This window comes from Rhinolophus hipposideros (genome assembly GCF_964194185.1).
Source record: "Rhinolophus hipposideros genome assembly, chromosome: 19".
Lineage (NCBI taxonomy): Eukaryota > Metazoa > Chordata > Mammalia > Chiroptera > Rhinolophidae > Rhinolophus > Rhinolophus hipposideros.
Window position 1 is genome coordinate 45,003,179 of NC_138065.1, and position 25,919 is coordinate 45,029,097.

Consider the following 25,919-nt stretch of genomic DNA (forward strand, 5'->3'; position numbering starts at 1 on the left):
CTCACTCATCTCCAGGTATGAGAACAAAGGCCACTGACAATTCAACCCAGGGACCGAAAACTGTTCAGAAAGATTGAAATGAAAAACCTTTCAGGCCACATCTTCAATTACCTGCAAATGCATATGCTCAGGTCTGAGTGAGTTAACAACAAATTACTAAAAAAGGGAAGAGCACCTCTAAAACAGCTTATCCAATTTCTTGGGACCACCTTCACTGTAATATTATATAAGGTGCTAAGTAAAATTGAAGAGTTACCATTATTGGGTTACTACTGTCTTTGGAACCCATTTCTCCTCCACTAGGCAACCTATCTGTTCATTTCTAGTCTTTATTAGGTTAACTGACCACTATTACCACTGTTCTTTAAAAATGAAACATATTATTTATCTATATGCCTAGCACCTAACACTGGCCTTGGTATATAACCTATTGAACTGAGTTCCACAAATATGGGAAAGTTCAAGCGGCTTATAAAAAAAACCCTAACAAATGACCTGTCCAAATTGCTCAGTGTGCTGACATATTAACTCAATCTCAAGTTATAACCTAGTGAATCAGATTAAATTATATATTCTGATCGAATATGGTAGCTATTAGCCACATACGCCTAGTGAGTACCTAAAATGAATGTAGCTAGTCCAAACTGAGAGGTGCTATAAATGTAAAATACACATGAGATTTTGAAGACTTAGTACCCCCTCCCAAAAGAATATAAAAAAAAAAAAATCTCTTCAAAAATTTTTATATTAGTTACATGTTGAAACGGTAAAGGAAAATTTGTTCATTCACGATATTAGGCACCTGCAATGTGCCAGGGACAGGCCGAGGTGCAGGGATTATAAAAATAAGGAAGACATCACATGGTCCCTGATTTTGAACTGCTCACGTTGTAGTTAGAAAAATTACGTTTTGATTAATTTCCTCAAAGAACCATTATAATTGGGGACTTAGACTTTCAGGAGAAAAATAATAACATAGTGAGTGATATCTTTATCGATACTAAAAAATTGCAACACAAATTTAATGTTAGTCTGGCGGCCTCTACTGAGGATGTACTAAGAATCCATTTATTCTGAAAGGAGATTAAACCACAAGGAACGAGAAGCCATCACTAAAACATTGATCGGCAGTATAATTGGATGAATAGATTTCCAAACCTTTTCCCTGCAATTTCCAATGCCTGAAAACCAGTGAAGATGATCGAATCACCAATACCATAGTAATGAAATCACTGTATTTGAATATAATTCGTTACATACAAAATGCAATGAATTACTGGATAGAAAATCTGCTTGTTGTTTAACTGCTCTTCCTTCTTTCTACACTTTTTTACCTCGAAGCAGAAGTCCTGTCCAAGGATACTGCTATGCAGCGGCTTCACTGATACGGGCTCCCCTCTCCCGAGATCCAAACATTCCACGGCACTGCAGGGGCTCAGCAAGGACTCATGGGAACGGGACTCCTTCAGTTTAGGCAGCCCACGAGACCTGGAAGTAGAAACAGGTATTTAAAACCGGGCAACTACTTGGTCAACAAGAAAATGAAGGTCCAATGCAATGGAAGATAACAACAAATGGATAAATGCCTAAGAAGAAAGGAGCAAATGAATAGCGAGTCTGTAATGGCCATAGTGGTAACCATATTCATGTGGCACGTATAAACCATATATATATGTGTGTGCGTACATACATACTTTTTTCCTCAATAAAGCACAAAAACGTACTATAATTTTACTAGTCTCAAGGGAGCTCAAAGCTCACTCCTGTTTTGGAGATGGAGAAATATATACTATTCAAGGTTACCTTATTATATGTTCTTATTTATGCAGAGGTATTATCAAAAGACACATTCTTTCTTTCTTTCTTTTTCTCTTTTTTCCATGTATAGCTTTACCCTCTTCTATCAGTGATAAAATAGTAGTGGGTAAATCCTCATTCTGTTTCTTTCTGCTTTGGCAGCACACACACACACACACACACACACACACACACACACACACACTCACACACACTCAAAGCCTTGCTTTTCAGCACCAGACCCTGCCTTTCAAAAGGTCTGATTTCCATCTCAATATGACATTCTTTTCTGGCAAGCTTTGGTTCTCTCCATGCTTTACTATATAAATATGAATAAAGAATAAAATGCCTTGAAGAAACCTCCCACCCGCCAGAGCAATGTTCAAACGCTCATGTAGAAGAACAGATCTTTGTCAGCAGCATTCAGCCATCCTGACTGACTTTGTTTCCTAGCTGTTTAAAGAAGAATGCTGGGAATCATGGCTCTTGTCATGACAGGAGCTAGAACTGCCAGCCTTCCCCTTGGAAGAATTAACGAAGTCAAACAATAGACAGCACAATATTCTTGAATCCAGAACTGAATGGCCAGGCTGTTTCACTCCATAATTATAGCATTTATTGACTGAAACACCCAGAGTTAAAGACATATATTTCAGCACAAGTACCTAGTAATCGGGATAAAAAGAAATGCCTTGTGTCAAGGCATTTATTTTTTTGTGAAACATTACATTTAGCAGCTTCATTCATTTCCTTGAAACAATCCCATTAACATTAAAAGGAACTGAAATACTTGATGTCAGAGTAACTTTCAGTTAAATTATAAAGTAATGAGATACAGGAAAGTAGCATTAAAGGCTGGTCTTTCCCTGTTTCCATTCTAACATCATTTAATCAAACACACAGCAAGAAACATCTTGAGCAATAAAACTTTAGTCTATTCTTTCCACACACAAAAACCCAACCACCATTTAATATTTAGAGTAAAAAAAATGTGTGCTCTGATATTCAGCAGTTTTGTAAAGGTCAAAAAGTCAATAATTATCATTTATCATTGATAATACAACATACGCACAAAAGCCACCTAATGTTTTGTACATAAAAATGTAACAGTGCAACAGCTCCACATTTATTTCCTTTTGCTCTAATGGAGAAGACAATGACATGTTATATACTGCAAACATAGCACAACAACTATAAATAACTAAAACAATTTAATGTTAATGCAATTACCATACAACCTTTCCCCAAATGCTTCCTAGGAAGCCTGGCTGAGGCAATAGGATACTGTAATCTTTCTTAAACACAGAAAACAACAATTCCAGCCCATTTTTCTCAAGAGGAGTTGTTTGGAGGGAAAAAGCCTCCCGGGCTCTGATAGTGAGCCTCTCAGCAGGAAAGAAAAAGGCATCCTTAAAATAGGAGGTATGACAAAAGGCTTAGTTTTATTTTTAAAGTTCTCTAGAAAAATATTCTAAAACACAAATTAATTTTATTTCAAACACAATCAAGGTCTACCTACATGAAGCAATGGTACAGCCACCTGCCAGTGCAACCCCAAAGCATAGTGGTGCCACATGTCACGGTGAAGCAAGTCACTTTCTGAAAACTACAGTCAGAAAACAACTCTCTGCTTAGAAGACAAGAACCAACAGAAGACGGTTCCCCTGCTGCCTTCAGTGACTGATAATGTCTTTGGGTAAATGTTTTCCAGGCGTAATTTCAAGTCTCAGTAGAAACAGAACAGAAAGTCAAACACCAGAACGTGAAGTCATCATCCAAACGGAGTGCAGGATAGGTACTCTCCCTTCTCCTCTTCCCCAGGCTGCACCCAGCCCCTTAGGTAACACAAACAAGGTTCCTGGGCTCTAGGCTGGGCCTGTTGCCATGGTGCTACACCTATGAGGAGAGGAGAGCCGAAAGCAGCAGGGAGAAGCTGCGATTGGGACTCCAGGCGCACGGTCTGCAAGCTTGACCATTTTAAGACAGAGAGGAAGGAACGGCAAGGCTCCTACCCATTTCCACTAACAATTTGTCAGAGTCAAAGGCTGTAGCAAAAAACTGAGGCAACCTGGGGGTGGAGGAGAATCTCTCCACTCTACTAGGGAACAAAGCTGAGAAGCTTTCGCTTGCTCCCCATGGGATCCCCATATCTAGCCCCTCCTAGAAGGTATTTGCTACACCTCACATTGCGAGTACAATTTTTCTCTCACGACTGTTCTATTTCCTGTGCAGTGCTTACCCTAGTTTAATGTTTCTAGGTATGATTTTACATTATCTTATCTAGGTTACACATTCTTTTTCTCTTTTAGAGACAGTTGGAGAAAATTCTTTATTCACTGTATTTCCAATGCTGAACAAATTTCATTTCGACACTCAGGTCTAACTTCAAAATGCTGCCATCAACAGATATTACAACCAAGCCATCAGTAATTAGAATTCAAAGTTCCTCCTAGTTCTTGAAACTGCAATCATTCATACACAGTTCAGAATCTCCTCCGGTTCAGCATGTATGTATATACACACGGACACCCACACGCTCATGAAGTGAAGTCGGAAATCACTATATGTTCAACGTTACTGCTGCATAAACAAGCAAGCCCTTCTTGTACGGGAAGAAAGTGTCTCTGAGAAGACGGAAGTAATTCCCAGAGAAGCAGGTTACAGTAAGCAGGAAGATCAAGTGGCCTGGGAATGCCTTGAGGGGGAGGCTTTATCTGTGCAAGTATTTTGATACAGTAGCATTAGTAATCTCAAGTCCCCTGCAAATCTGGTTTGCCACCTCCATCTGGTTTGTACCTTCATATGGATTCATTTAGATCTGCTAACTAGAGAGTTTCAACAGCTCTGGTTGGCAGTTTACTTCTCTAATGGAAAGAAGAATGTGGATTTATCGAGAAAATAACACAAGTTTAAAACAACGTTTCCCAGTCCAGTCCAACAATAGCCTTCATCAAGGAACCTAGCCTCAAAAGTGGACCTTGTGAGGTCAGGGTTCTCTTCCCGACTCCCGCACTCCGACCCCACAATCCCAAACACCTTGTAAGGATAATTCAGGGCTCCAATATGACTATTCCTCCATTTATCTGGGAAACTGCTTCCCGGAAGCCATTTCACTTCTAATTAAGGAGCACCATATTCTTGCCATTTTTAAGGTCAGCAGCCAACCTTGATTTCTGTGTGAACTCCAAGACTTCTACCAATGTGACCAGTAAGGGTTACAAATCGAACTGCTTTGCTGATGAAGATTACCTGCTGCTCCTGACCTATTTAAGAGATAAACCAACTACAAGGCAGGAGAGGCTTTCTATTACTTGCTACAGTGAATGAGTATTATGTTGCTTTAACCCACATCCTCATCTGAAATGAGTCTTAAAAGACAAAAGTGAGGGGTGGGGAGGTGAGAAGACAATGCACACACCACTGGACGTGCCAATGAAAAGGAGTCAAAGAACTCTGATCAGTGCAGTGTGAAGTCAAACACAGCTGGATGGTACTCAGCTTCACCAGCCAATTTTTTAAAAAGCCCTGTTTCCCCCAAAGCACAAATGGTGCTCGAATGTCTTGCCACACGTTGACAGATCCAGTTCCAAACTTGGGAAACTTTTAATTAAAAATGCTTATTGCCACACAAAATCCTGTATTCCGGTGCCGGTGAATGTCTGCTTGGCTCAGCCGGGTTGACCCAGCCAGCTGCACTGAAGTGTTGAAGGGGCAGCTCAGCCCTATGCTGGGTGCAGCCATAAGTATACGCCTGTGTCCACCAGTATGTATTCCCAGGGCACTGCGCCTCATCAGAAACTTCCCAGGTAGTGATTAACAAAATTTGGTATTCTCATCTCTACCAGCAAGTTTGCTTAGGGTCTAATCAGTTTGTTAAAAAGGGCATCTGAGATCTCACTTTGGGAAAAATGTAGTGCTACTTGTTCCTTGATTTCAACTGTTTTTTAAGCTGGTAGCCAACTGACATTTTTTGTTTGAAAGAGCAGATCCTTTCTGGTACTATCATTTTAAAGGTTTCCCTTCCTGAATTAAAAAGGGAAGGAAGGGAGCGAGGGAAAGAGGGGGAGAGAGAGAGAGAGAGAGAGAAATTAAAGCTCATTTGCCAGAGTCCTACTTGTGTGCTAAAAAAAAGAAACATGTCCTCACTGAGGATCCTGACAGCACTGGCTCCACTGGTTTATCTGCGGCAGTTAAAGCCAGTCCCTAGGGCTTATATTACTCACTGATTTTTATGTTAGCTTAAAAAAAAAAAAAAGACAACCACTCACACACAAAAAGCTATTTATGGAAACATAACATATACTGCTAATCTTCCTTCTCCCTGTTCTCAGTCTCTAGACAGGATGGTCTAATGAGACCAGCTGCTAATGGTAAAAAAAGAATACTTGTTAGCCTGAGTTGTCACTTAAAATGAACAAACTCTTGGAAAGGAAATTTATCATCACAGACAAAAATGACATTCAGCCTATTTTGGTACATATATACGTACACATACAATGAAGATGGACACAGAAGGAAGACAAGATTATAAATTTTAAAGCATGTTCTGGAAGGCAGAAAATTCAACTAGCCTCCAATGACAAGACACTAGGGAACAATCTCTTTACAGAAACTGGACCATATTGTAATACACTCTTTTTGTGTGTCCTTAAATTGCAAATGGAATAAACTCTACTAGTGCCTATTAAACAATTTAATATAAACACAAGTATAGTGAATTTAAAAAACCCCATGGAACTAAACCAAACCATACTCAAAAACCAACTCAACTAACATACTTACTAGGTCGGTAATGGATGAGTGGAAAGACAAATAACTTTTCTTTTTCTTTTTCCAAATTCAGTTAGACTTTTAGTCTCATTACTGCCAGAAAATTAAGTATAAAAGAGGAAAAAAAACCTGACGTTCAATGACATTTATTTGTTAATCATTCCTAAATTCATAACTATTGCTTTCCAACTAGTTTCTAATTTGGTTGAATAAATGAATATATGTATGAACCCATCTATTCATCCACTAATAACCTGATGTGCATTATATGTCAGGCACTGCACCTCTAGGGAGATGGAAGGAACACAGTGGCAGGCAGATTCCCTCCCTGTAGCTGGCTTGGCTGGGGCAAGTCTGCAGTTTCTACTATCTTGGACTGAACACAAATAAATTCAGAGTCAAGACCTTTTATTTAAAGCAACCACACATTAAATAAATGGATCACAGACCTAAGCATAAAAGCTAATAAGCATAACACTTCTAGAAGAAAACATAGATGAAAATCTCCTGGGACACAGAGAACCCCCATAAACATTGCTGGTGGGAACGTAAAATGGTACAGGTACTCTGGAAAATAGTTTGACAGTTTCTTTTTTTTTTTTTTTTTTTAATTTACTGGGGTGACAGTTGTTAGTGAAATTACATAGATTTCAGGTGGACAGTTTCTTATAAACCTACACATGTACATACCATATGACCTAGCAATTGCACTCTTATATATTTACCCCAGAGAAGGGAAGACATGTGTATACAACTGCTCACAGCTTTATTCCTAACAGCTAAACACTGGAAACAACCCAGACGTCCTTCAGTGGTTAGACACACCCTGGTACATCCATACCAGGGGCTACTACTAAGCAGCAGTTACAAGGAACAGAGTATTGACAGACGCAGCCACTTGGTGGATTTCAAGAACGTTCTACTTGGTGACAAAAATGGTGACAAAAATCCAATTGTAAATTGTTACATACTATCTGATTCCATTTATAGAACATTCTTGAAATAACAAAACTATAGAGGTGTAAAACAAATTAGTGGTTGCTAAGAGACAGGGATGGGTGGAGGAGGAAGGTGTGACTGTAGCGGAGAGAGTTCTTTCTGATAATGGAACAATTCTGTTGACCGTGGTGGTGGTTACACACATCTCTACACAGGATTAAATTGCACAGAACTATAAAGATACACAAATGAGTGCATATAAAAATTGGTGAAACCTGCAAAATGTCTGTAGTCTAGTTAATAACATTGTACTAATATCGATTATCTGGTTTTGGTATTATACTACAGTTATAAGATATCACTGCTGAGGAAAGCTGGGGAAAGGGTTTGCAAGACTCTATGTACTATTTTTACAACTTATGAGTATATACATTCCAAATAAAAAAGTAAAAAATTAGTTCTAATTACTAGGAGAAACTCAAGAAGTTGAGTATATTGTTCCAAAATCCCCCCACAAATGAACACCACACTTAGCTACAGGTATCTCCTGACAAAGAACAAACAAGCAGACTACTTTAGAACCAAGCTTGGTCAGTGAGCCTCAGAACTGAGGACATTACTTTGAAGGTTTTTATTTGAGGGACATTTGAAGGGGGTGAGAAAATTCTACATGTGCTTGTCTTTACTTCAAGACTTGGGTAAATTGAAGCAGCACTTCCAGAGTAAGGTTAGTTGGCAACCTGACAGGCATTCAGAATTCCGGAATGCCTGACAAAGTAGTAGGACCACTGTTTTTCAGCATTTCCTAGTTTTTCAAACTTTTTAAAGTGCATTTGAATGGAAGGCAGAAATATCAGAGTCTTCTGTCCCAACACCCTCCCACGTGACATAGCTTTAATGTGAAAACGCTGCCAATATTGATCCTAGGAAATCACTTTACTGGCTTTTATCTGATTAGATGGCTTTAGAACAATGATGACTTTGTGACATCCTATTGATTTTACCTCTAAAATGTTCTTCCTATCTTGTCTCTGCCTCTTCATTTCCACTGCCACTACCCTCCTTTAGATCCTTCATTATGTCTTACGAATTGCTTTTGCTAACCAGTCTCTTAAACTTAGTCTCTGCAAACCAAGTCATTTGAAATTCCATTGCTGGATTAATCTATACATAGCACAATTCTGATTAGGTTATTTCCTTGATCAAAAATGTTTAAAGGTTCCCGCTGATTATACAATAAACTCCAAACTCCTCAGCACGACATTCAAGGACTGTCCTGTCTATGGAATGAATATTGGGTTGAAAATAATTTCCACCAAGAATTTTGAAAATATTGTTCCATTGACTTCTGGTTTTCAGTGTTTCCATTGAGAATTTCAATGCAACCCTCCACTCCTTTCATACGTAACCTACTTTTTCTTTCTAGAAGCTTTTAAGATATTTTTAAAGGCTTGATGTTCTGATATTTCATGATTATGTGAATTGATGTGTGTGTGTCGGGGGAGCTTTGGTCTTTTTTCATTCACTGCTCAGGGAATTCAGCGGCCTTTTCAATGTGGACATTTACGTTTTCTTATTTTGAGAAATTTTCTTGTATTATTTCTTTGACAATTTCGTCTCCAAATTTTTTCTATGTTCTCTTATACTAGAATCTTCTGGGTTTATTTTCTCACTTTCTGTTCCTCTTTCTGGGAGAATGACTTAACTTTAGCTTTTATATTTTTAATTTCCAAGCTCTCTCTCTTGTTTCACTAATGTTCCTTTTCTTATAACATCTTGCTTTTGTTTCATAGATGCAAAATCTTATCTTTTGAAAACATTCATTATGCTTTGAAGTTGGTTTTGGCTCCATCCATTATCTCTGCTTCTTTCGCATTCTTTTTTCTCCCTCCTGATTATTTGTTTTGTCTCTGTCATTCATGTTGGAGACTTTTCTCAACTATCTGGAGATTCTTGGTTATCTGCTTATATTTAAGAGTAAAGCACTGAATCGGGGGCGGCCAGTTAGCTCAGTTGGTTAGAGCGCAGTGCTCTTAACAACAAGGTTGCCGGTTCGATCTCCGCGTGGGCTATTGTGAGCTGCGCTCTCCACAATTAGATTGAAATAACTGCTTGACTTGAAGCTGATGGGTCCTGGAAAAACACACTTTAAAAAAAAAAAAAGAGTAAAGCACTAAAACGCTCAATGGAAGCTTTGTGTGCTGTAATGGAGCTTCCAGACTAATGAGCTTCATTGCAGAGTACTTCCTGGCCAGCTGTTTTTTTTTTTTTCCCCCTAAGAGAACATCTTTATTGACATATAATTCACATACTATAAAATCTACCCATTTAAAGTGTACAGCTTTCAGTATATTCAGACGTGTGGAATTATTACCACAATCTAAGCTTAAAACATTTCCATCACTCCAAAAAAGAAACCTCCTGTCCATTAGCAGTCATTGCTCATTTATCAGCTCTATCCCATACTCCCATTAATCTACTGTCTCTAAAGATTTGTCTATTCTGGACATTTTATATAAATGGAATCACAATATAGCGTCTTTTGTGACTGGCTTCATTCACTTAGCATAACGTTTTCAAGGTTTATCCACGCCACTTCATTCCTTTGTATGGCTGAATAAATATTGCATTGTATGACTGTATCATGTTTTGTTTACCCATTCATCAGCTGATGGACATTTGGGTCCCCACTACTTTTTGGCTTTTATGAATAATGATGCTATGAACATTCATGTACAAGAGTCTGTGGTGACATGTGTTTTCATTTCTCTTGAACACACTTAGGAGTGGAATTACCAGCTGGGATGGTACTGGGGGAACAAAACTGTCAGTATCTGTAGGCCTTTTTATCTGCGCTGGTTCAGTCTCTCACATTTGCTATGTGATAAATGTGAGCCTGGCTGCTAGTCTTCTAGAGCTGGGTGGAAGCTGAGCCTTTCCTGAGTCCTGGGGGAGGATGGGGAGATCCACCTCCTTCTTATGTCAGACTCCTAGCTGTCTCTGTAATGTCCAACCTTTCCTTCTTCCCAACAACAGATTCTTCTATTGGGGGCAAAAATGTACCCAGGTATAACATTTCCAAGCTCCTCTTGCAAATAAAGATGACGATGAGACATAAACAGAAGTCACTGGATGGGGTTAGAGGGAAATCGCTTTAAAGGGAGATAGCTGGAACACAGGTGCCTTTTATGGGTCCCTGTTTTCTGAAGCCTAAAACCTAGATGCTATGGCTGGAGCCGGAAGCTATCCTGTGTTCGTAAAGAGATCCTTGATGATCGTAAGGATAGTGGAGGAAAAAGCCCACAAAGAGCCCTGGCCTCTTAGCCCCGGACCGCCCACCTTCAGACGTCTTTTATATGAGGAAAAATTAATTTTACCTTGTTTTAGCCATCACTATTTTGAGTATGTGTTAATTAGCAGCTGTTGTGAATCCTAAATGATAGACTTTTCAGCATTTCCTCTTGCAGGAAACTACATCTGATCTTCCTCTATTTTTAAGTAATCTATCATTCAGATTTCTCCTAGTTTCATCAAAGATGGAGTTCATATTTTTGTCTCTTATATTGAGAAACTTTTAAGACAAAAAGCAGAAAAGTTTTTACCTATCAACTTAAAAACTGGGAACTTTAACCTTTCTAATCTTACTTCCTACTTCATCCTTTGCATACCATGAACTATAGTTAGTACTTCTCTTCAAAGTCTGTAATTTCCTACTTTTTGCTTTTCATTATTTCCATTCTGAGGAAAGCTCTCTCCCTGTGTCTATTTCTAAGTTCAAGTTATGCCTGTTCTTTAAGGTTCAACTCACAGGCCATTGCCCTCTATGTTCTTTCCTGATCCACCCAATAGGAAGTAATCTCACCTCACCGATACCATTTCCTTCTGGACATTTCTTTTACTGGACTCCTTGAGGTTTGGGGCTATGTTGTCATTAGTTCTTTATATTCCCTTGTAGCACCTGACTTTCAGATCTGGACACAACTGTCACACATTAAATATGTTATTATAAATCAACAAATTAATTTTTTAGAAATATTAATTACTTGGCAAAACTTCACTTGTTATTCCTATGTCCCACAACTCCACAAAGGAAATTCTGAGTTTAAGAATCCTCATAAATCGACCCCCAAACCAACACTGGTACCAAATTCCATCAGTACCTTCGAGCAGAATGACTTGCAGACCACTCGTTAGACAAACCTGGAGCCATTAGAGTGCTTTTAATCAGTCAAGCCTGTGTGTTAAAACATCCTCTGGTAATCCACACAGAAAAGCTTTCCAATCATACGTAGTAAACTTTGTTTAGGTGAAACTAACTCATTTAAAACTGTTTCTTCACTACCTTGAAGAAGGAACTCAGATTTTATGAGAATAATTTATATTTTTAAAATGTTATGCACGCAGATAAGGTTCGTGGTTATCATAAACCTTGAAGAAGTCAAAATATGATCACTAGGTCATTATCCTCTGATACCTCAGGATAGAATATTTCCTTCTCTTGATAAAGGGAGAGATAAAGTGATTTGCATGGCATCATGATGAGAAATTTAATGAGAAACAGATCCCTGGCTTCCTGAGTTCAGTGTTCTGATCAAGGTTGGCCAGGTAAGCCACACGGAAAAAGAAATGACATGTTGGACCAAATGAAATTCTGAAACTTTTATACAACTTAGGGACATGATTTTAAAATACAAGAAAGAGGTTGGGAGAAAATATTAGCCACACACGAGTACTCCCAGTCCCTAATACAGCAGGTCCTTGAGTAACGTCGTTTTGCTCAACATCGTGTCGTGACGTCCACGAGATGCTATAGGAACTTAAATTCTTGTTTATATCAACTAGTCTGTGGTAAAATCTGTTTTGCTATACATTGTTTTGCTTAAAGTTGCAGAACCTATCAACACGCTTAAGTGAGGTCTTATTGCAATCATAAGGCATTCCTCCAAATCATAAGAAAAAGGACAAACAGCTTAATAGACAAAGGGGCAAAAGATTGAATAGGCAAGTCATAGAAGAAGAAAACGTGAGAAAAAGGTTAAGCTTACTGGACATTAGAGAACTACAAATTAAAACGAAAAGAATCCCCTTTCCCCCTGCCATTTTTCCCCCCCGAGAGGCAATATAGCATAAAGGCTAAGAATTTAAGCTCCAGAGCTAGACTTCTTGGATTTGAACCATAGTTCTGCTATTTTCTAAGCTGTGTGACATTGCTCAATTTTTACTAATTTCTCTGTTTGTTTTCTCATATTCAAAATGAGGTCATAAGAGCAAATATCCTATAGGGTTGTTGAGATGATTAAATGAGTTAGTTCACGTAAAATGCTTAGAACAGTGTCTAGCACATAGTATATACACTGTATAAGTGTTTGTTATTATTATTCATCCATCATATTGATAAAATGTAAGTGGTTGTTCAAAAAATAAAAGTAATCTTAATTTGTTGGCAGAAATGGAAATTAATACAGCTTTTATGAAGGACATTTTGATAAGTACATACTTCATAGCTAGTAGGTCTACTTCAGAAATGTGATCCAATCACATACGGACAAAAAGGTTCTCAACAATGCTCATTATATCTCTATTTTGTGCCAAAAAGGGGGAAACAATTTAAATATTAATCAACAGAGAGGTGAAGTTTGTATGTTACAAATAGCTGTAGCATACTAAGGTGGCAGCTGTTAAAGAGTGATATAGTTTAGGTGTCCAAAATATTTATACTAAAAAGCAAGTCACAAAGTAGTATGTATATGATCCCACTTATATGAAAACAAGCAAAACATACATATGTGTGCATTTATGTATGGAATTTTAAAGAGGTTTGAAAATCTACGAATTGTTATTAAAGTTATTTATATGGGAAGATAGGAAAGGTGAAGAGGGACTTGAGTTTTTTACGCTGTACTTATGTACTGAAACTTAAAAACAAAACAAAAACAAAGACATATGCATATTTTATTGTACAATTTAAAAACTGAAAAAAGGGCTGCTTACTAGTGTTTCCATAGATTTTCTATAAGAATAGAAATGTTTTGGCTACTTAGATTTAGACACTATCTACCATTTTGGAGGAAATGGCCTGACCTGAGGACTTGATGTATATGACCCAAGAAAACCAGGGATCTTTAAAATCTTTGGTCACACCTATAAGGGTACCAATTCAAAAAACTGAGTTGATTAGTATCTTGTACCTTAATTCTAGTTGTCTGTGTCTTCAGATCATCTGAAGGCAAAACAGCCTATTTTTTAAAAAAATTGTAATACATCTCAAACTCTAGTGAGCACATCCCTATACAAGAAGAATAAAGTTTTTGAAAATTTTTTGTATAGGAAACCTCTATGATTCAGACGGATTCTAAAAATAAAAAAGGGTTGTCTAATATCTGGGATTTACTAGCGCCTTTTTATTATGCTGTATTCAAGACAGAAAAATACTGCTATTGATTGAAGCAGAACAGCATGGAAGGTACATATAATGAATGTTGGTCCTTGGAGAAGGCTGAAAATGTGCTAACTATATAATAGCAATGTAAGAGACTAAGAACATATAATCTCTTGGTAATTGAATCTGAGAATTCCTTTATGCTACCTGAAGCAAAATGGAAGAGGAGAGAGAGTACTTGGAAAGTAAGAGAGTCACATTTAATGCAAGCTTAAAATATAAAGTACACCTGTAAAAACTATCTCCTTGTCTCCCACGGTTACACATGATGCTGCAGATTGGAACAATCTGGCTACTGAATTGGGAGTGTTTTAGTTCCTGCACAACATGCATCCTTGTTCTTAAACACCAATATTCTGAAAAAAAAAAGTGTCATTCCATTTTATTGAAATTTATTTAGAAAATGCTTTGAATTCTTAACAATGATGAAAAGTTGCAGAATAACAGGAATCTCAGGAAAAGATACCAGAAGAAAAAAGATCATTTTTTTTATGATGACCTTAAAACAAAGAGGTATAAAAGAGATAATGAACAACACAATTACACTGCAAATTGGATAGATTTGCGAATTTCACAGAGCACCTCTCATATGTTTTAGGGATAAGAAGAACTGATAAAGCAGGAGTTTCTTATCAACTCAGTATGGAGGACAAGGTACTTCATCTACAAAATAAGGAGAGTAATTCTTCCTGGCAAATCTATAATTTGCCATTACAGAGATTATAATCTATATTTACGTGTTTAGCATTTAGGCAACTGAAAGTAACGGACTTGCTGAAAGAAAAAAAAACCCCAAGTATAAATAGGAGTATCAAATATGAGAGGCAAACATGAGTTCAAATCCAAGCTCTACTACTTACTAGCTGTGTGACCTTGGGCAATCTCTTTTGCCTTAGTTTCCTCGTCTGTAAAATGCAGATAGTAATAGTAGTATCTAGGGTTGCATTACATGAGAAACTACATTAAAAATGCTTGGCACAGTACATCAACTGTAATTGAAAAATAAAAAAATTATGAAAAAAGTAAAAATACTTGGTACATAATAAGGACTCAGTAAATAGTGGTGATGGTGGTAATGTGTCAAGATACAAAAAGTACTATTCATTTCCTAAATTGTATTTACTAATTATGGACACATGAAGTATTAACAATGTGTCCGTCCTAGCACACCTTCAACGATTTTAGAAGGTTGTTATCTCAGCAAGCTTTGCATTTGTGGTTTACTTAAGGTGGTAGTCCTAATTATTGAAACCCAGGCTTCCTTTTCATATGTGTCTTCCAGATGGCACTGCAAACCAATGACTGATTCCACATGCAGTACACAAAGAACAATGTAGCAGCAAAGAGCATGGACTCTGGAGCCCAATCGCCTGAGTTCAAATACCATTTTTTGCTATTTATTAAGCTGTGTGACCTTAGGCAACTTTACTCAACCTCTCTGTGCCTCAGATTCTTCACCTATAAAATGGTGGTAACAATACTTATAAGGTTAGTATAAAGATTAAACAAGATAATGTGTCTGAAGCACCTAGTACAGTCTCAAAAAATGTTAGCTATCATCATCATCCCACAGTCATTCTACAAAAGAAAGACGCACCTCTGACCGCCAGAACTTGGTTCTATAGAAAAAGCACAACTGATTCTTAAATTAGTTCTTAGATATGCACACACTCTCTGATATTATAAGATTCTTAAACTGGCTGGGTATTTGAGCCAACATTTTGAACATTGCCTCAATATGAGCAAGACAAAAATGTCAATTTTGTATTGGATCAGTCCAACTGTCATTGATGCAAAGTTGGAGAAGATCAATGCCTTATTGAAACCCCCTGTAAAACTACTTTGTCTGTTTTAAGAAATTTAACTTCCTACCTGTCATCTGTATTGCGAAGGGATGGCAGCCGAAAGCTCGTGTTTCTGTCAAGCTTTGACTGGCTTTTGGTCCTCTTGATGGAGCCTTTCAGGCGCTTGCTGAAGAACCCCTAGAATGAAAAGGCAGAAAGTGGGAGAGAGAACCAAAAGGGAACCTTGCTATCTCCTTACCCTTCTGCACTAATTTTGCCAATGGTATTCAGATTTTTATAACACAGATCAGAAACAGGCTCCAGCTTTTAATTTTTTAATTTGTAAATAATAGTTGCTTGAAACCACCCGGTAAAGTGATGAAAAATTTTTCTTCTTCTGTGAAAATTGGGATAAACTTTTAGATAGCACTTGATTTCTTTTCTTAAATAGTTTCTATGCTAGGTATGGTAGAGAAATTTCTAACTGTAATAATAGATTTTAAAAACAATGTAATATAGAAAAATATACTCCTTTCTGTGAAGATGGTATCAGCAACTTCAACAGAAATAGCATCCAGAGATTTCCTGAACTCAGTTAAGGAAAAGAGAACACCATGTACAAAGGCCTTGAGGTGAGAGGTACTGGTGCATTGGACGAATCAACAAAAAAGCTGAATAATTAGTACAAAGGAATGTGCTGGTGGTCTCGAAAGGATTAACATTTGGTCTATATCAACTTGGATATGATATTTGCAAAGTTAAGTTTAAATAGAAACTATTTAAAAATAAAACAGGTATCATTTATGAAACCATTGAAGCTTCAGAAGAACGAAGTCCTTTATGGTTTTTGGCCCCTGCTTGTCTCCTCCCGCCACTTGCCACCAAACCATCTAGAATTCCTCGAACATCTGCCTCCTCTTAGCACCTGGCAAATAATGGGCTTTCAATAAAAGTTTGTTGAATGAAAGAATAAATGCAAGAATGAATGAATTTCTTGAACCACTGCTTTCAAGAAGTAATTCTATTGTTGGCAGAGGGAAGGACATCTTATAGAAACACTGTGAAATGCCTTAGCAAATGTGGGAATTTAAAAACTATTTTGGCGCGTGGAAAACAACTCCAGTCATCTTGAGATGATCATTATCTTATAAGAAGCTGTGTCCAGTAAACACTTCTATAAGGAAGAGAAGGAAATACTGGGCAACATCAGCACGTCGAGTCTTTCATATTCTTTTAGTTAGCATCAAAGCCCACTGTTTTGGGGTGAAGACTGCATTAATCAGGATAAGCCAGGTTATGCTTATCTAATAGCCTCACAGTCTTAGTGGCATAAAGCCTGCTGTACGCCTATAAGGAGGTCGACTAAGGGAGACGGGGGCCTGGCTGTATGCTGTCCGCAGTCATAGACTTTGACTAAGAGAAGTTCCGTCTAGGTGAGTCTGTAGTTGCTGCAGCAGAATAAAGGAAATGTGACAAATTATGTACCAGCTCGTAAAGCTTCATGTCCCATCTGGTTGCATTTCATTAGACAAAAAATGTCATAGGACCACATTTAATTTTAATGTAAAAGATGTACAGTCATATCATGAATCCAGAAGAGAGTATCCAGACGAGAACTGGAAATATTTGGTGAACAGTGGAGTGGACTACTGCAGTGCTTTTTTATGCCGAGTGTTTTGTAAATACACAGGCATTGCTCCTTTCATTAGGAAAAAATGGAAACAAACTTATTTAAATCAGAAATAGAACTATATTGCTGCTTAAAGAAAAATGCTTATGTTATTTCTTCTTGTTCTTGTAGCCCAAAGAATAAGGGTAAAAACTAGAAAATGCTACACAGACATAATTCCTTAGGCTGGTCTATTTTTTTTTATAGGTGTATAGAGATTTATTGGAGGGGAGAATGAATATAAGGCTATTTTTTAAACTACTGTATTTCACAGAGACAGGCATTTGTCTGGTCTCCTGTACAATCTTAATGTCATTAAGGAAAGTCACTGCCGTTTGTTCTCCAAGGCAAAGACTTTATTTACTACTTTATATGATTCAATCAAGATGAGTCACATTTGCTCAGAAATGTCGTCAGCAAACCAGACCTAAGTTTATAGAATTCTATTAGGAGCATTTACAGTTGGTTCAAAAACCACTGCCCTAGTTGAGACCCAGCCCTAGGACCTGACCAAACACCATATATAAATACACTTCTAACAAAAATACAGTCAAGCATTTGACTGAGAATGCACCAGCAGATGTTCACTCATATAGGACTTCAAGTCTGCTTTTTGTGGCATTTAACCCATTGATTTCATCAATACTTATTTTATGGCTATTTGTTATAAAGTACTGTACCAGGTATTGTAAGGGAATCAAAACACACACAAACTCCACCTTTAAGGAACTTGTAGTTTAATATGAGATTTAAAACTAACATAAATATATATGACACATGTTCTTAATGCCTGGCATATTTAATCACAAAATAAAAGTTAACAATCCTATTTCTTTGAATATAGCACACTACTGATTGTAAGTCATACCATTATTTTACGTCCACTGAGGAAAAGGCTGCCAATTAAACTAACACAATGCTTTATCACTTAGACTTTTTATTTTGTATTAAAGGAGTAGTTTTTTTAAAAAAACTTATTCAGGCAGGTTTTGTCAAATATCACATGTGTATGCATGAAGAGATTATTTGTAAAATAAATGGGTTATGGTATTCCCAACGCTTCTTCATTCTTCTGAACTACTTTTGGACTCAGAATTGTTCATATTTCCCATATATCATCATCCCGTATTCTTTTAAGAACGTTGATAACATAATGTATCTGAAAAGAGTAATCTACAGGGATGTTAAAAAGTGAAAACTGTGCATCTTAGAATTGATGAAACATGGTATTATTTTAGAGAGGTGCATAGGAAATGATTTCAGGAATTCAGAGAAAGAAGAGGTTACATCATCTGGAGAAATAAGGGGAAGTTGTATAGAAGAAGTGGAATATACTAGATCCAACAGGGCAGACAGGATTTGGGTCTGGGGGTGGCGAGTTCCAAGGGTGTCGTATAAAGTACAGCATGAGAAATGGCACAGAGGTAAGAACACACAGGGTATATATTAAGTAGATTTGGTCTGGATGGTATATGATTAGGAGCAGCAAAAACCAAGATTGCAAAGGTTCTTTTACCATCTATTAATGTATTATTGTCGCTCAGATTGGGCCTTAGACTTTCAAGGGAAGGTATACTGCTGTATCTCAATATCTACCAGAGTGTCTAAACCTTAGCCAGTGCTCAATAAATATAACTAGTCACATGAAATTATAGTTGTTTTTGGAATACAGATAAGGGAAAGTTTAAGACCACCCAGAGTGGTCAGTGTTATTTCACGGAGATAGAAGAACACAAAATTCTGTTTTGGTCTTCTTGATATGACTGAAACGTGGTTTTCACTTGAGAATACTGTTTAGCTTACAGCCGTGTTTGACAGAAGGTTTCCATTCTTCCCTGACTCCCAATATTCGGTGGCCCTCAGGAGGAGGCTCTGGGATTTTCCAAGCTTACCATGACAGCATCCAAACCATTATTCCCTAAAATAATGGTATGGAGCAAAGCATATCCTTTGAGGTTCACATCTTGCTTTACCATCCTTTATCATTCTTTGCTGTTATCATGCAGTAGTCTCTCTTTTACTTTCCTTTATTCATTAAAAATTTTAACCCCTAGCTTGCAATATTTCTCTCTCTTAACTCTTAACACCATACTAGTAAATAACCAGATAGAGATCCAGCTAATATCCCAGCTTCACAATTCATTGATTCCAATAATCCTTATCCTCTTCTCCAGCTATCCACTCCCAGCCACACCCTAGATCTTATCATTCAGAGAACCTCCACCTCAGACTTCGTAAACAGTAACATTCTTCTTTCTGACTTCTTCCTGGTCATGTACCTCTTTCTCCCAATACAGATGCTCTTCAACCTCGCAGAAACCTCTGGTCTCCTGACCTCCCCATTTTCTCCCTGTCCCTGTTTTCTTCTCTGTCCAACCTGGATTTTATGGCCAGTCGTCTGAAGCTACTCAATCACCAACAACCTCCATTCTCCCAATGAGCAGCTATCCGCTATCGAAACTGGATCAATGTTTAAATTCTGGTCCCAGGATCAAGTTGTTCAGGAAGACCACATAGCTGAACAGACTGATGCCACTAAAAATTCACTGTCTCCAAGCGAGGCTTGGTTTCTACGCCTTTGTCCCAGACCAACCATGTGCTGAGCCTCCCAGCAACATTACTCCCTCTGGGAAACGTCAGAGTACAGGGCATGCCCGCGTGCCCACTGCCCCCTTCTCAGCAATTCCTTATGTAACTTTACTAACAATTGTCACCCCAATAAACTTTAATTAAAATCAAAATAAAAAAAAACTTAAAGAAAAAATAAAAAAAAAAAAAATAAAATAAAAAAAATAAAATAATAAAATAAAATAAAATAATGGAACAGGGGTGCCTGCAAACATTCATTGAAAATGAAACTAGGAAAAAAAAAAAAGAAAATGAAACTAGGGTGAGAGACTACTAAATAAGCTAAGTGGAATCATGATTTTTCCTCACAGAAACTACTACAACAAAGGAAGGGAAGGAAACTTAAAATAAGTTCCGTAGTAGCAGGAATTTGGGGCTTTTTGTTTTGTTCAGTGATGTATGCCAGTGCCTACCGTGATACTTGGCACATCGGAAGCATTCCATAAACACTTGTTGACTGAACGAATATACTGAAGGCTTCCTGGGTAGAAAGCACTGGCCAGGTGCTTTCCAATATATAATACCATTTAATCAATGTGACGACTCCACAATGCAAGTATTCAGCAACTTGCTTTAGGTAATGCTCTTAATGAGGAGTTAGGATTTCAACCCAGTATAGTGCTAGTACTTAAAGTTTCATTCATTCATATATTTACTGAACACCTATTATTTGCCAGGTACTCAAGGCACTTGAGACATGCTTATATACTAGTGGAACTAGTGGACAATACACAGAGAACACAGTAAATTAGTAAAAGACAAGCACTAGAGAACAACAGAGCCTAAAGTTGGGAACATAAAGCAGTCATGGTAGGCCTTATGGAGAAAGATGATACTGAGTAGAGGCTTGAAGGAGGTGAATCTGCCTGCAGATATCAGAAGGGAAATGCATTCCAGGCAACAGGAAGGAGTAGGCTGGGCAAAGGCTTTAAGGCAGAAGCAGGCCCAGTATGTTCAGACAGAGCCAAGAAGCCCATGTGACTGGAGTGGAGAAGGCAGTGGGAAGGCTTGTGGGACATGAGGTCAGAGAGAAGAAGCAAATGGTGTTGGTCCCAGCAGTGGGGCGGGGGGGGGGGTGCAGACCCTTCCTGTGGGCCACTGCAAGGACCTCACCTTTTACTTTGATTTCTAAGGAAATCAGCAAGGAAAGACAAGCCCGTTCAAAGCAGTCACAAATAAGCATTTACTTTTGGGAGAAAAATACTTTTAGCTATGAAAATAGAAATGTGTACTGATTGACTATGGTTTGGAGCAAGAACATGCAATATATGAACAGCACTTTCTTTATCACCAGAAGATCACAGACGGCCTCTGACTTTGCCCACGTCACACAGCTGCTAAGTGGCGGAGCAGAATTTCAAGCCCTGGCAGCCTGACTCTGGAACCCTTGTTTCATAACCACTACACTATACTAACTGTCCACATCCTAATTCCTCTTCATATACTCTACGCATTATAATATGATGTGTGCTGTACTTATCTTCTACACATATATTATAGAATTATATACCACAAAGAGGTAGGAAATGCAGTATGACAATTCAAAAACATGAGGGGAGAAAACAAAAAACCACTAGTGGAACAACGTACTTAGCAAAATTTGTCCCTAGGATTCCTACTATACCATTAAATTAAAGTCAAGTGGAAACTCGATTGAAATTGATTTTCTATGTAACTGATTCTATGGTCACTGAGAGGAAATTATCCAAATATAAATTTTAAAATAGATGGATACCAACAGGAAGATGCTTCCCTCTCTCTCACAGGAAGTTATAGTGTCTGTGTCTTACGTCAATGTGAAGGGTAAATGGTGCCCCTCCAGGCATACTCTAGAAATCCAATAGCATAAATGGAAACAAAAGACTACAAATGAATGGATTTCATCCTTCTAATTGACGCCAACCTAATCTGAAAGAATACTAATAAAACCCTGAAAACAAATCCTACCTCATCCAATTCTCCTTTGACATGCTGGGGCTACCATGTACAATTTTTAAAAAATAGTAAGAATCTCATCATTGTAAACAACTACATTGTTGCAGCCATTGATACAACTAAAATGACTTACTTTAATTAGCCGGTACTCACTATTTTCTGTCAAAATAAGGCTTAAAATTAGCAACTGCCAGTGAAAGAAAGAGCCGACGTCACTGGCTTTCTCTGGAGCTTGGTGAACGTGAAGATAATGATGAAAGCCACTCACCACCTGCAAATTGAAGTAACCCCTGAAGAGGGAACTGGGCTATCAGGGCATGGCTGGTATCTGAAATAAAACTGCTGCTATGCAACCATGCTCCGAAGCCTCAGTGGTGACGAGATGGTGTCCTAGCATTGCTGCTGCTCCCTTAAGACATGGCGAGGTGGAGGCAGAGAAACATGTCATCATCACCTTCCACAGAAAAACCACTGATGTGCGACAGAACTCGGCTTTGATCTTGTTGGAAAGTTTTTCGTATCAGTGACCACACAAGGGATCAAGCGATTCTAGGTGATTAAGTAATTTCAATGGCAGTTCCTTAGAATGTTGTATGTCTCACACTAAGGAAATGGCACCTTGTCAACTAGAAAGGAGTCAGGTGAGGATTGGTTTCATTCTTGCTTTTTAAGTTGTAGTTCAATGAATAAATTAATCTCTGTGTATTTTGCACATTTTAGCAGTTCATATTATTATGAATTGTAATTACCTGAGAATAAGGTCTATGTCATATATAAATTATTCCCTTCCTTGCTCTTAATATAACTTAAGAGCTTGTAGATGTTCAATAAATGTTGACTTACATTAACAAAGAAAAAGGAAAGGGAAAGGTAACTGAAAATGCTAAACTCCATTTTCCAGTCATCTTATTTTATTTGCTTTATTTATCTTCCAGTTATTGGAAATCCAAACAGGAAGGGAAACTCTAGGTAACAAGAATAATAAAACAACAGACGCACAGTGCTTTATGGTTAACAAGCAGTTTCAATGTGGGTAATTTCTCCCTTAGTGGAGGTTTTGGGGATTTGGGTTAGGTGTTTTATTTTTGTTTTTGATTTTTTACAAATTTAAGCATCAAAGGGGGAAAATATGTTCTGTCATAAATTATAACTGTTTTTCTAGACCAGCGCTGATCAATCAGAACCCTTGGGCGTGGAGCATAGTCATTTGCATTTTTGACAAGCATCCAATGATTTTCTTTTATTAAGCAAAGTAAAACTTTTATAATGAAACTTTTCAACACACAAAAGCATAGAAATCAACATATTAAACACATACCCTTTAATCAGATCTAACCAATGTTAACACATGGATGTTATTAGATTATATTAAAATATAAACGTAAAACATGTTATAATAGATAACACAATTATATATATATATATATATATATATATATATATATATATATTTACAATAATATTAATGTTAAAATTTGCTAGGGGGGCAAATGGAAGATATTTAGCACCTCTCGATCCCTAATAATATTCTTTGTCTTACAGATTCATTTTCATTTGCTAGAAGACTGTTATATCAGGTTTCTTTTGATTATTACCTTCCTGTTAAATTTTTTCAAATCTTTTACTTTCAACTTTTATATGTTTTAAATGTATGTTTTCTTTTAAAACATTAGGTTTATGGAGGTATAATGAACAAAAGGCAAAATTTACTATTTTTAGGTGCAGAGCTTGATGAGTTTGACAAATGTATACTACCACCCACATCTGAGACATAGAACATTACTATTGCCCCCAAAGTTATAAACATTTTAATAGTTAATCCCTTTCTCCCTCCCTCGACCCCTAAAACCACTAATCTGATTTGTCCCTATAGTTTTATTTTTTCCAGAATGTTACATAAATGGAATTATGCAGTAGGAGTCTTCTTTCACTTAGCATACACTGTTTTTGAAATTTATCCATGTTATTGTGTATGTCAGTTTTCTGTTCCTTCTTGTTCTATTGTATAGATATTACCAAAATGTGTTTATCCATTTACCAACTGATAGACATTTGCGTTATTTCCAGTTTGGGTCTATTAAGAATAACTCTGCTTTAAAAAAAATTGTAAACGAGTCTTTATATGAGCATACAGTTTGGGAACCACTGAGTTAAAACCTGTTCTGGAAATTTACAAATAGCAGGAAGCCTTTTAAGAGGATGTTCATGAGGTAGAGTTGGGGAGAGATCTTGAAACAGGAAGGAATTCCTGATTTTTTTCCCCTTTATATTTGAAATAATTTTAGATTTACAGAAAATTTGGAAAAATAGTAGAGAGATTTCCTTTGCCCACCTTTCTAATGTTAACATCTTAAATAAAACTGTAGTATAATCATGAAAACTAGGAAATTAACATAGGTGCCACACTGACTGAAATTACAGATCTAATTTATAATTTCACCAGTTTTTCCACTGTATTAGTTTCCTATTGCTGCTGTAACAAATTACCACAAACATGGTGGCTTAAAAAGTACAAATTTATTGTCTCCTAGTTCTGTAAGTCAGAAGTCCAGTTCAGGTTTCAGCTGGCTAAAATCAAGGTGTCAGCAGGGCTGCATTCCTTTCTGAAGGCTCTAGGGAAGAATCTGCTCCTTGCCTTCTCCAGCTTCTAAAGCCCACTCACAGTCCTTCGCTCGTGGTTCCTTTCCTCCATCTTCAAAGCCAGCAATGTTGTCTCTCTCTGAAAGATTCTCAGTTTTTAAGGCTCCATGTGATAAGATTGGACCCACTTGGATAACCTAGGGTACTCTTCCTACCAAAAGATTTTTAGCCTTAATCACATCTGCAAGTCTCTTGCCTTGTAAGAAAACGTATTCACAGATTCTGTGTATTAGGATGTGGAATCTTGGGGCATTGTCTGAAGGTGGAGCAAAGCTATCGTGACCGCTGACCAAGAACAATGCTGCCAACTCCATTAATTATAACAGAATTTATTGTAGGGCAATTTACGTACAGGAAGATTTGGTCGGAGCGGTGACCCAGCACTCTGTATAGATTATTCTTCACTACTAAACAGTGGTTACAGTACATATTTTATAGCATAGCTGAACTACTAATGATTGACAAGACAATGGGACAAAGAATGTAGTATGGGCCAGGAACCAACCATGCCTTCTAGTGGTCTTAGGATGAATAATTGCTTAGAATTGACACCAACACCCAGTTTGGTATTTACCTTGGTTGCTATGCCATCCTGGACATTTACTGACAGGAATCTTTGTGGTTACATTATGTAAGCTTACAGGACACAGCTAATCATCAACTATGAGGCTTTGGTGCTGGCTAAGAACAGTCAGATCAGAGATCTCAGCACAGAAAAACAAAAGCAGGGATACGAAGATGGAGTCAGTTTTGCTCACATCAACATCTATACAGGCATTTTTTGCCTTCCACACATAGTTTCTTAGGAGTGGGCATTTAGGTTGTTGCCAGTCTTCGCAATCACAAATAATGCTGCAAGGACGACCTTGTGCATGTCTTTTCATACTGATGGAAGCGTATCCTCAGGGTAGACTGCTGGAAGTGGGATTGCCGGGTCAAAATGATAGTGTATATGTGGCTTTGCCAGAATCGAGAGGTATAGTACCAGTTTGAATTCTGATCAGCAATGTATGAGTGCTAGTTTCCCATAGACTCACCAACTGAATTTGTTGTCATACTTTATAGAAATAGACATGCTAGCCTAAAAGGTGAAACAGTATGTCTGTACTCTTTTAATTTGCATTTCTCTGATTACAAGTGTTGTTTTGAGTGCTGTTTTTATATGTTCAAGACAATTTTATAGTTTTTGAGAGCTACCTATTATCTTTTTTTTTTTTTTTTTAAGATTTTATTGGGGAAGGGGAACAGGACTTTATTGGGAACAGTGTGTACTTCCAGGCCTTTTTTCCAAGTCAAGTTGTTGTCCTTTCAATCTTAG

The 25,919-nt window shown here is 37.5% G+C and overlaps 1 protein-coding gene across 13 annotated transcripts in view; it reads right to left on the bottom strand.

The window, feature by feature from the left end:
- The window catches only part of RASAL2 (RAS protein activator like 2), a 271,042-nt gene that overhangs the window by 40,139 nt on the left and 204,984 nt on the right, over positions 1–25,919 (bottom strand). For all 13 annotated transcript variants that reach the window (XM_081027010.1, XM_081027005.1, XM_081027011.1 and 10 more), the window contains 2 exons: positions 15,818–15,927; positions 1,335–1,488 (listed from right to left, as the gene is read on the bottom strand). In XM_081027010.1, the coding sequence (XP_080883136.1) occupies positions 1,335–1,488; positions 15,818–15,927 (264 nt within the window). The remainder of the gene's footprint in view (positions 1–1,334; positions 1,489–15,817; positions 15,928–25,919) is intronic.